The sequence below is a fragment of the Olea europaea genome, unplaced genomic scaffold (assembly GCF_002742605.1).
Source record: "Olea europaea var. sylvestris unplaced genomic scaffold, O_europaea_v1 scaffold2994, whole genome shotgun sequence".
NCBI classification, from domain to species: Eukaryota; Viridiplantae; Streptophyta; class Magnoliopsida; order Lamiales; family Oleaceae; genus Olea; species Olea europaea.
Genome location: NW_019248587.1, coordinates 52,085 through 64,525, shown reverse-complemented (window position 1 = coordinate 64,525; position 12,441 = coordinate 52,085). Strand labels below are relative to the sequence as shown.

General features: G+C 28.9%; 1 protein-coding gene across 1 annotated transcript; it reads left to right on the top strand.

Moving 5' to 3' along the window:
• Positions 1-10,801: 10,801 nt before the first annotated feature.
• On the top strand, positions 10,802-11,966 carry LOC111384759 (elicitor-responsive protein 1-like). Its single transcript, XM_023009083.1, has 3 exons — positions 10,802-11,328; positions 11,431-11,569; positions 11,704-11,966. The coding sequence occupies exons 1-3, from the start codon at positions 11,156-11,158 to the stop codon at positions 11,755-11,757; spliced, it is 366 nt and encodes a 121-aa protein (XP_022864851.1). The 5' UTR covers positions 10,802-11,155; the 3' UTR covers positions 11,758-11,966.
• The last annotated feature ends 475 nt before the right edge of the window (positions 11,967-12,441 follow it).

Sequence of the window (12,441 nt, the reverse complement as noted above, 5' to 3'; positions counted from 1 at the left end):
AAGATATGTTTCCTCAGAGTGTTTAAGAGATAAGTTGTTTCGAGCTCCCTTCCTTCTTCCTCCTTGCCTCCTTTTATAGAAGCCTTTGGGAATCTTATCTTGACAGGTGTTTTCCACCTTTCTTTGTTGGGTAGTTAGGCCATCTTATCTCCATCGAATTTTCAATTATCTTCTTGCTATGTGGACCTCTTCTTTTGAAATTATATGTCTTATCTTTTGAGTTTGTCTGCCACTTGTATCAAATGGTGGGGAGTAGTCACAATTATGGAGACTTTTCTTGCAATATCTTCTGTCTTTTAGTAGTCATAGTTTTTCTTTAATAAATTTCTTTATTAAAATAGTGATAAAGGACTACTTTTGTCACCATCACTTTTCCATTTTCCAATCAAAGAATTCTGCAGGGAATTCTTCACTATTAAGATATACTTGACTCATATCTTCAACTACACAGTATTCACAATGGTGATCACTGTAATTCCAGAGTAATTTGCATAGTTCTTTAGCCATATCTTCTGATCTATGCACTTGGTTGGAAATAATTGCAGATAATAAATGGTCGAGATAACACATATCTTTTTCTTTGGTGGTCATCCTTGCATTGTAATAGATAATATGATCTTCAGATGGATAAACCCATATTTTTTCTTTCTCAGTAATTATCTGAGTTACATGTTCAAATATTTCTTTGTGCCTTTTTGCTGTTCTGTAGGGCATCATATTTAGAATATCTTGATAACCATTTTTAACAACCTTTTGATTGGTTGGTAAAAAATGTTGATTTGTAAATCTCATTTTTATCACATGGAACGATGGATGCATATATTCAAGAACGGGATCCCATTCCATGGTTGCTGAATGGAATCTGATATATATATTTATCGTCTTGACGACTTCAGTATATCTTTTAACAGCTTTCCCGATGTTGGCTGGAAGCTGAGTTATCTCTTTGAGATCTTCGCTAGGATATATACAAAGTATATTTCCTATCTTAAAACAATTTCGAACCCAGTTGGCTGGTGCTCCTGGATAAAAATTTATCTTGTTGTATTTTAAATAATGGAGAGTCTTCGTCCACTTTTCAATCTCCGGATACCAATCTGATAAAATATTGAAAATAACAATAAAGAGTGTTACTTCTTCATGGTTATCTTTTCTGGGAATTTTTGCTTCATGGCATATCTTGACAATATATTTTGGATCTATCCTTTCAATAGAAAGTTTAGATTGAATTTGGCTCTGTGAAGAGCTACCTTCTCTTTTGTCTTGAATATCTTTATTACCAGTAATAGGTTCAAGTTTTCCCTGTGAAGGGGTTCCTATTACCTTCTTTTCTTTCCCTTTATCCTCGAGGAGAGCGCTAGTATTCACAAGTCCCTGCGAAGGGATACTAGACTTGGTACAAGTAACTATTGCCTTAAGGGCTATATTTTTGTCTCGAAGGCTATGTTGGATATTTTGAATTTGTGTTTCTAAATAGGAAACTTTTATCTCAAGTATTTGGACTTTCGTCCTTAATTGTTCTAACTCCATCCCTACTAAGATAATCAGGAAGAAAGTTAGTTTTACCTTTTATATATTCAATATTAAATTTGAAATATGAAAACCAAATTTGTATCCTAATAATATATCTATTGGCAATAGATGGATCAACATTATTTTTCAAAAATACTTTAACTTGAGTATTATTAGTTCTAATCAAGAACTTCTTTGGTAATAAATAATCTTCATATTTTTTAACTCCTCTTTTTACAGCAATGAGTTCTTTCATATTCGTCGCATATCTTATTTCAACTTCTTTGAATGTTCCTGATGTATAACCTGCAAGTATCTCAGGATAAGAACAATTCTTTTCACATTTATATTCTTTATGATTCTTTTTCACCTTTAACACTGCACCTCAGTAATAATCGAAGCATCAGTTTCAAGGATAAAGAAATCTTCTTCTTGTGGTATTATAAGTTTGGACAATACCTTTAACTCTTCTTTTATTTTTCTTATATTTTCACAATCTTGTTCTTTCCAAAACCACATTATATTTTTTCTTAATTTTGGAAAAAAATAATTTTTCAATTTGGCACAATTTTCAATGAATCCTTCGGCATAATTTAATATATCAATAAAGTTTTGTAATTGTTTTTTATCTTTGATTTCGTCAGTAAATTCTTGAAGTTTTTCTCCAATATGAGATTGCAATTGCAATTCTCTTTCTTTTATAAATAATCCTGAAAATTCTATCTCTGTTCTAGCTATTTCTGCTTTCTTTTGAGAAAGTGTAATACCATGTTTTTTCATAATATAACAAAATTTCTCATGTTCAATATGTTCATTAATATTATTTGAATAAATAAGTAAATCATCTACATATGCAATACAGAAATGAGTAATTGGTTTGATTACCTCGTTCATTCTCTTTTGGAATATCTGTGGTGCATTTTTCAACCCAAATGGCATTACATTCCATTTGTATTGTCCTAAATGATTAGGTGTACTAAATGCAGTTAGTGGTTTACTTTCTTTTATAAGCATGATTTGCTAAAATCCTGACTTACAATCAAATTTTGAAAATATTTTTTTGTTCTGTACTTGTTTAATAAGGGTGTCCTTATTTGGCAAGTAGTATCCATCAAATTTAGTAACTTTATTTAATTTCTTGTAATTTATCACCATTCTGGTTTTTCCTCTTTTTATCTCACTATGTTTTCTAACCATAAAGGCTGGACTGTTATGTGGACTTTTACTAGACCTAATCAATCTGGTTTCTAGCAATTCTTTTATCTGATCTTTAAATTCTTTTTGGTCATCAACACTATATTTCATGGGTTTGACCCTGACAATTGTGTCTGGATTAGTTAATTCTATTTTTGCCTTTACTTTGTCTGTGTTCCATTTTTCTAACGGATTTTCAGAATATGTTTCAGAAATTTCTTTTTTCAGTTTTTCAATCCTATTTTCTGTTGTCATTTTTAAGACTGTAACTTGTTTAAATTTTTCTGTACTCCAACATCCACCACGCTGGGTTGAGGAACTCTGATGGTTTATATCTGTATATGTTATTGTAACAGTTTTATTTATTTTAGGTGTAAATATTTTATGTGCACAAGGTGTTGTGAACATATATTTATCAATATATTGTGTAAATTGTGCATATTTTAATAGGAAATTTTGTCCTAATAAAATATCACATCCAATTGTGGTTGACATGTAAATTGTATAACAAATACTTTTCTAAAGGAAATTAGAAAAGGTACTTGCATAGCATATTTACTGCATATTACCTTATTTCCACCTGCTGTTGTAGCGGTGACTATCTTTTTTGAATTGTATATCCAGTATTTAGATGGTAGCATATTTGGTAAGCATAAGCTTATTGTACTTCCCGTATCTAAGTAAGCATGAAATTTAATTCTACAATAGCTTTTTATATTAAGTGTAATTTCAATATATAGACTCATGGGATTAGTACTTATTACTCTTTCCATGATAATAATGATTTCATATTTTCATCTATTCTTGATATTATAATTGGGTTATCATCAACTGTTATCTTTAAATATCCTTGGCAGATTTTATAAGGACTATATTTTTCAAAAAAGTTTATTCCTAATAGGATAGGTGAACGATCTACTCCATATAATTCATCTTTACATAGAATTATTTCTTTAATATATTCTTTCTGATCCTCTCATATAAGTATAAGAGAGAACTTAACATATTTTCTTATTTCAAGATTATTTCATAAATAATCCTTAAATATGTATGGTTCTGATATTTCAAAGTCTATTAAATGGCTAACAAATTTAGCATTTGTATGACTTTTATCTGCTCCAGTATCTATGAGGACAAGAAAATTCTTCTTATATCCTTCTTGATTTACATATCTTGTCTTAATATAATATTGCGAACCTAGAATCTTGTCTAAGTCTGCCTAACCTAGAATCTTGTCTAGAGGGAAATCTTGCAATAAGATTATCTCCTTCTAAACTGACACTGTTTCTTCTTATTAATTTTCCTTCAGAATTAATTTCTTTAACTTGTTTGTGAAAATCAAGCATTATCTGTTCTGGTAAAGTGACTTCATGTTCTTGGTATTTTCTAGGAGGTATATATTGTGTTAATTCCTCAAAATCTTTATGTATGATAATGTTATCAGTTATCTTTCTTAGATTGTTATGATGGCTAGTACTAAAAGCAAAGATTGATTTTATGCTTATACTAATAGCCTTACTTCTTCGTAACATTTTCAAGTTTCCAATTCTATAATATAGATTGAAACTTTGGTCAATATTTTCATCATTCAATGATATTGCATAATTTGATTTTACTGTAAATATTATCTTCTGATAGACTAAATTTCCTATAACTATTCCTAATAGATCATCTATAGGATATTGTAAGATTCTGTTGTCCATACAATAAATTTCAATTGGTATATTCATACCTTCTCTAAAGAATCCTTTTACCATTATCTGGACTCCTCCGAATTCAATACATTTCAATTTATTTTTTACATTCTCTGGAATTTTGGATAATTTTTGTTTTACCCATTCTTTTGTAATTATAGGAATTCTTGCTTTTCCTATAGTATCTTTTATATTGATAGACATTTCTTTATAATTCATACTTACAATTGTTTTATTTACTCTTGGTAAAATTCCTAAGAATTCTTGATAGAATACATCTTTTTCTTGTAGGTATAATATTCTTTTAGTGATTCATGTGTATTTTTTAATATCAAAGGTAATTTCTTGATTTATTCCTTCTATAGAATCTTCAACTTCTTCAGTTGTCTCTATTTCTATTTCTGATTGTTGTATCTCCTGATTCATATATACTATCTTCTCATAATCTTCTTCTGATGAGGATGTATCTAATTCATAAATGCTACTGCATTCAATACTTATATTTTCAAAATATTCAATTGGTTCTATGTCACTATCTTCTTGAAATTTTTCATAAATTCTAAGAGTTTTTATATTTTTTCTATCTTTCTTTTTAGGATATTGAGGGGCAATGTATCCTTCTTCATTACAAATAAAACATCTACATTTCTTAATATTTCTTGGTTTAAATTTTTTATTCCAATTTCTTTTCTTGAAATATTTTTTATGTGGTTTAAAATTCCTCTTCTTAAATTTTTTGTAGTTTTTGAATTTTTTTTTATATTTCTTATATGGTTTATACTTCTTCTTATGGCATCCAAATTGTTCAACTTGGCTATTATCTTTATAACAACATAATGAATTTTTTCTTATTTTATATGCTTTTTTATTTTCTAAAGTTTCTCTACACCATATGCCTATCATTCTTTTTGTAAATTTAATTCTACTTTCAAGACTATCTATTTTTATTCCTTCCTCTTCTCCTAGAGATAATAATTTTTCATATTCTTTTAATAACTTAATTCCCCATGGGAATGGTAACTTAGTAAAATAAGATCTTAGTATAGGTTTATTTTCTTGATAATCTCCTTGATTTAATATATAGTATATTTCTTCAAATTTACAAGTATATCTTTCTAATTCACACATATCACATATTTTTAAAATTTCCATTTCTATCATTCCTTGATTATATTCATCTTGTTTTCTTTCTTCATCATTAGAAGTATATTTATCTCCTAAGAATTATGTTCTTCAGATTTTTTCAAATCTTTTTAATATCTCCTGTATATTTTGTTCATTTAAAGAATTTCTATTATCTAATACTTCAGTTCTACATGCTCCATACTTTATCCTTCCTTTAATAGTTTCTGGTAATTTTCTCCACCATTCAGAAACAATTCCTCTGAATGTATGTTCGATAAATCTAAAGGCTGTATATGTTTTCCATTTATTAAATTGTATTGCTAAATCTGTGCTTTTCATCCATGTTTTAATAGCTTTATTTTATCTACACAGTCTAGATCTAACCATATCCCAGTTGTATGGATTGGTTCATTATAAGATTTCATTGGGTTTATTTCTTTTATGGACTGTTTTCTTATATTTCCGGTGTATCTTTTCTGTATTTTTCTATATTGATTAATATCAGCCTTATTAGGTATTGGGGTACGATAAGGATAATCAGTTTCTTCATCACTACTAAATTCTATTTTTATATTCTGGCTTGAAGATTGATTAGTATTCATCTTTGTATTTTCCATTTTTTCAGTTAATTCTTCTAACTGTTTTTTATATTCTTCATACTCTTCACCTGTAGATTATAAGAATTTTTGTTCTATTTCTTTTATATCTGTAATCATATATTATTTTTCTTCATTTTTTTCCCTTTATTATTTTCTTTTTGTATTATCCTAAAATCTTGAGGTGAATTAATTATAATCCTATATTTTCCTTTAAGATTTTGGTCTAAAAGAGCATTTTCTACTTATAGATTATATTTTAGATTTTCTAATCTTTTGTGTATATCTTCAAAACTTTCATTTGTGGTGTTTTTAGGTAAATAAGGATAACTAGGTTTTTTATGTTTTTCAACTTTTTTAAAAAATTCTTCAATTATTCATCTACTATATTCATCATGACTTTTGGTTCGTAACATGGCTCTGATACCATTTCATTGGAATGTGCAGCGGAGGGATTAAGATTTTTGAGCCAATTTAAATTTTCATAAGTATTTAAAATATCACAATAGAATTTATAAAATTCACTATTTTTTATTAATACTTTTTCTTCAATAATTATATTTAGTTCTTTAATTCTTCTTCTCAGGTTAAGAATTAGTTTATATATATCATTTTCTGTTTTAATTGTACTATTATCTGTAGAAACATTTTTATTTTTTAATTTTGGATCTAAATATTCTGCAAAAAATCCTTTCAGATCTTCTTCTAAATAATTTAATTCATTTTCTATTGCGTTTTTTAGATCAATAAAATTTTGTATAATATTTGGGGTTAAATTTATTAAAGATTTTAGATCTATATTTCTTTGACCTAATTGAAGGTTTTTATACATTATAATGGCTTTGGTTGCAATTTCACAATAAGGGGTATTTTTGGAAAGATATTTGTTTAAAGGCTATTCTTCAAATGTTTATATTTTTTGGTCTAATCTTACAAACTACTCTAATATTTAGGCTATCAAGAGGTATTTCCTCGTTAGGTGGGAGGACTCACATTTTTTTCTTACAACTTTTTGTAGACATTACTTTACGAAAAAAATTATAGCAGTGGTCTCTAATCTTTTCAATTTTTGTAGACTTTATCTAAACATTCAATTTGTACCAACGAGAGTCCCTGACATTTCAACATTATGCAATTGGGTCCAAATGGATTTGACCTTTAGTTAACATAGAAAATTGAATTTTAATAAATTTTGATCAAATTGAAAGAAGTAAGCCCTTGTTTGAGCCATATTATTTTCATAAGAATACATTTTTTAATAGTATATTAATGAAAAATGTATGGTTAAAAAATAAGGAAAAATTTTGTATTTATATGTAATATTTTTTTAATTGAAGAATGTGTAGTTAAAATAATATCAAATCACTGTTTAAAAATTTATTTTTTTGAAAGAATATTGATCAAATAGGGCCTAAAATGGTAACTTTGTTTTTTTATAAATAAAATAATTAAAACTAAATTAAAAAACCAAAAAGATAAAAATAATAATAATAATAATAATTCAAACTCTTCTTTCCCAACACCTCCACAAAATCAGGTACTTTTAAAAATGACCTGGTTAAATCTTATATTTTTCACTTTAACTTTTCAACTGTTTTATACTTTTACAATGACCTTTTGGATGGTAAAAGACAAAGATGCGTTAAGTAAATTATACAATTACAAAACATTGTTTTGTTTAAAAGACAACACTACATTTTTAGATAACAAGTGAAAATCGAAAGCTTTCCAATTAAAAATTTCAAAATCAGCTAAATTTTCTTATATGTTTATTGCAATACAAATAAAAACCCTCTCATATTCGATCTTCTTAAATCTTAAAATCTCATAAATTTATCAAACGCTTAACAAAAAAATATTTTTTATATCAATCACTTCAAATCGGTAAGTATATTTACGTAAGTTTAATTTCGTTTTCGTTAAATTAGTATACGATTTTAATCGACAAATCTTATTTCGACATATATTAACACGTATATAAATTTTTTAACTGATCTATAATTTTTTTAAGCATAAATAAGAAAAAATTCTTTTGTATGTATAAATTGTTTCATACCCACAATCAGCTGTAATTTTTTTTTTAATAAATTTCTATTTCTTAGTGTAGGGCCGAATTTTCAATTATTTTTTCTTATAAATAAAAATTATGTTTCATCATATAGATATGATTGTAATCCCGATTTGTTACTTTGATGATTTCGAATTAGATGAAAGGATCATATGTATGAAAATAGACAAGTGATATACGCAATGGTATTCCAATTGCCATAACAGAGAGTACATAATACGTGGGAATGTACCATGGTTTATAAAACGGGTTGAATGTCAATTCCTCTCAATACGATATAGAACTGAGATTTCAATTAAACGAGCATTCATCATTCCGATTCCACCTATAACGGTTACGTTTGATGCTAAAGTGAATTATCTATTTGAATTAAACAAAATGCACATGACTCCTCTTTGCGTGACTTTAGTAAGGAAGGATATTGCCAAAAGTGAACATGAAGATTTGGATAGAGAGGATGACAATGCCAATGATTTTTAAAACACAATGAAGATAGCTCGTAAGGATAATGTGGTTATTCTCGAAACATTTGTTCCTCATTGTGATCTTGCTACTACACACAGAATTTCGTTGCAGTTCATAACAATGAGAATGAAAATGAATTTGCAAATGAGGATTTGATTATTTTATCCCGTCAGAGACATAAGCAGAGTGAGAGCTCAAAGGTTGGATTGAGTGGACCGTTCTCTAATTCTTCGCATGTGGTTCACGATGATGAGAATTTGCATGTGAAGCAACTGCTTAAAACAAATAAAGATTTACAAGAAGTTGTGTGCAGGATAGCATTAAAAAGCAACTTTGAGTTCAAGGTAAAGATAAACAAGTCATTGTTGACAATTGTGGACATTGATGATAGTTGTTGGCATTTGCGAGCAACTAAGATGAATACAAATGAGTTATTTATAAGTCGTAAGTATACATGGGGATATACTTGTGAAGTGAGAATTTGTCAAAATGATCAAAGATAAACTCGAGCATGGTTTATTGGTCGACAGATAATGCACAAGTATTAGGACCGACGGACGATTTACTTTACGAATGTTCGAAGATCATTAATGATATCTGTTGAAAGTATGAAGTGGTCATGAGCTACCAGAAGGCCTATGAGGTTAAAGAATGTGCGTTGAAAGATTTAATGGCCTCACTGAGAAAATCTATGTAAAATTACCCTGATATTGCCATAACATGAGGACAACTAATTCTGACTTGACTTTTTTTATTGAGACGGAGAACGAGGATTGCTTTAAGTTTTTTGTATAGCTTTTGGACAATGAATTTGGGGATTTTGAAATGCGATGCGACCCACAGTTCTAGTTAATGGTATAACTCTGAAAGCTAGAAACCAAAGAAAGTTGATAATTGCTACATATCAAAATTTCAACATTCAAATTTACCCTCTTGTATTCAGGATAGTCAACAGCGAGAATGACCTATCAATGTGTTGGTTCTTTACAAAACCGAGGGAAGTAATAGGAGAAGTCGAGTATTTTGCCTTTGTAAGTGATCGAGGACCATCTATAATAAATGGTATATTTGAAGTTCTTGCTGAGGCACATCAGGACCATATATAAGGCAATCTAAAGACTAGATATCCGGGCAAAGGTATCGTTTCATTGTTTAGGAGAACAATCGAAGCTTATAGTATTGAGAAGTGTAATAAGTTTATGGTCGAAATAGGAAGTAAATCATTCCCCACATGGGATTGTCTAACAAAAATGGGAATTGAACATTGGGCAAATTACATTTTTTGAGACGTCGAACAATGCAAAGTCTCTTAAAGTATTGTTCAAGAAGGATCGAGAATTACCAATTTTCGCAATAATTGAGAAAATTCGTAACAAGCTGCAGTAGTAATTTCATGATCGACGTATGAAATTACAAAGTTGACGAGCATGCTAGCCCCGACTCAAGAAAAATCTTAACTCTCTTCAACAATTTCTTGATGAATCTCCATTTGCTTCTTCTCCTTTTTACCCAAAAACCAAGATTTAATCTTCATTCGTATGAATTCTTGCAATTATTCTTCAATTCTCTCACAAAAATTATGAATTTACACCTTCATTTAATGATAATAATTGAAAAATACTGTAGTAGGATTTGTATATGAGAGGTGTATTCTATTAGTTGCCCATGTTGTATATTTATAGAGGTGAAATTAGGTCAAAAATCATGCAAATAGTTATTTTCAAATAGAATTTTGAATGAAAAAGAAAACAACCCGCATTTGCCAGATTTGGCCTAGGCCATAATCCAGTAGGAAACTAGGCACTCTCTCAAGCAAGGTTTTAAGATTCTGTTTTTGAAATCTCAAGCCAAGCGGTATCCAGTTATACTTCTTTCCAAATATTGCATTTTGGTCCCTCCTTTCCTTTTCTCTCAGTTTTTAATTCTTCGCTTCCCATTCCACCTCTTTTGGTTCTTCAACATCTATTTGTATTCAATTGAACCAATAATATCTTCAATCTTCATTTTGATTGTCCAAATCCATTATTGAAATGTTACAATTTAGTCCCCATACTTGACTTTTTATCCTTTTTTGCCAATTTTTGCTTCTTTCTTTCAATTCAACTTCCACTTATCGAGTTTTATCTAATAAACGAAATATAAAATGAACTAGACTATAGTTACTTTAAAAAAAAACTATTAAATTACTATACTTTTAGACCCAAATAAGAGTATAAAATACACTTATCATATTGTATATACAGAACAACATACAAAATTAAACTTATTTTGTTTCTTAAACATACCTTGCCTAACATGCCACTTAAAAGTTCTCCCAATTGCAAGAAACTAAAATCATTCAAGTCCCATTTTTTAACTTCAATATTATTTTTTGGAATTGATAATATCATACATAAGATAATAAATTTGAAATGGGTCGTCGTATATTTAACAGCGTAAAATTAATAAATAACCCAAAAATAGAGCGTTAGCAGTGTAATGGTTAAATAAAAACTTGAGAAATGATTACAGAAAAATGTAATGCATGTGCAGAAAAAGGACTTAGCCCAATATGGAATGAGAAGTTTGAGTTCAGGGTCGATTCTCCATTGGCGAATGACGATCAATACAAGCTCGTGCTCGAGATCATGGATCACAACTCCTTTTGTGCAGATGACTATCTTGGCAAGGCAACGTAAAACATTAGGGAATTTATCAAATGCGCATATTTTTTAATCTATATTCAATCTTATTCTTATTTAATCCAGTGACTTACTATAGCCTAAATGCATTGCAGGATCTACGTGAAGGAACTTATAGAATTGGGGGTGGAAAAAGGAAAGGCTGAACTCCATCCTCAAAAATATAGAGTTGTCTCCACAAATAAAACTTACCATGGAGAGATTCAAGTTGGAATTACTTTCACTGTAGCAAAGGTACACTTTTCTAATATTCACTCAAACACTATGAATTAATCAAATGAAATCATTTGCCTTCTCATTTTCTAAAAAATAAACAACAACAATATGTTACTAATGTACAAGGTTTGGTTAATTTTATTTGATTACAGGAAGAAACTATCGAACAAGAAGAGTATGGTGGACAGAAGGACAGCGATTACTAATTCTTCTACAAGCTAATTGTCACCAGATATATGACAGTTCTGTTGGGTTTTTTGACCCAAATTAGGTTAGGATTTTTTTGAAGAAAATACTTTTTCCTTAATTACACGTATTTTTATTGGAAAAAATATTATTTCCTTGATTCCATGCATTGTTATTGGAAAAAAAATATCATTTCATTTATTTCACATTATTTTTATTTTGTTTTCATCTTTGTGGTATTCTTAAGGTTTGGTGTGCACTTCCCATAAATACTAGAATCATTTCATAAGTTTTGTATTAGTGAAATATAGAATAGTTGTGTATGCATGGTTATTGTATTTGTTTTTCTTCATATTCGTCAATTGAATAAATACTCTATTTCTCTGTCACTTAATTCTTTGTCTTTATTCTTGTTGTTTGTTTACGATCACATATTTCATACCGTGTCATATATATTATATTGATCTATTTTATTTTCCAACAAGTGGTATCAAAGCTATTGGTTGTAATTTGTTCAAGGTTTTTGTAATTGATGGCAACCATGAAGCCGAAAATTCCACTCTTGGATCCCACTACAAAATTGTAGTTGTGGCAAGTGAAGATGCAAGTTGTACTTGTATAGACGAATTTGGATAATGCGTTGATTTGGCAAAATATCCACAACTTAGATAACGAAGGAGAAACAATGAAATGATAGAAAGGCA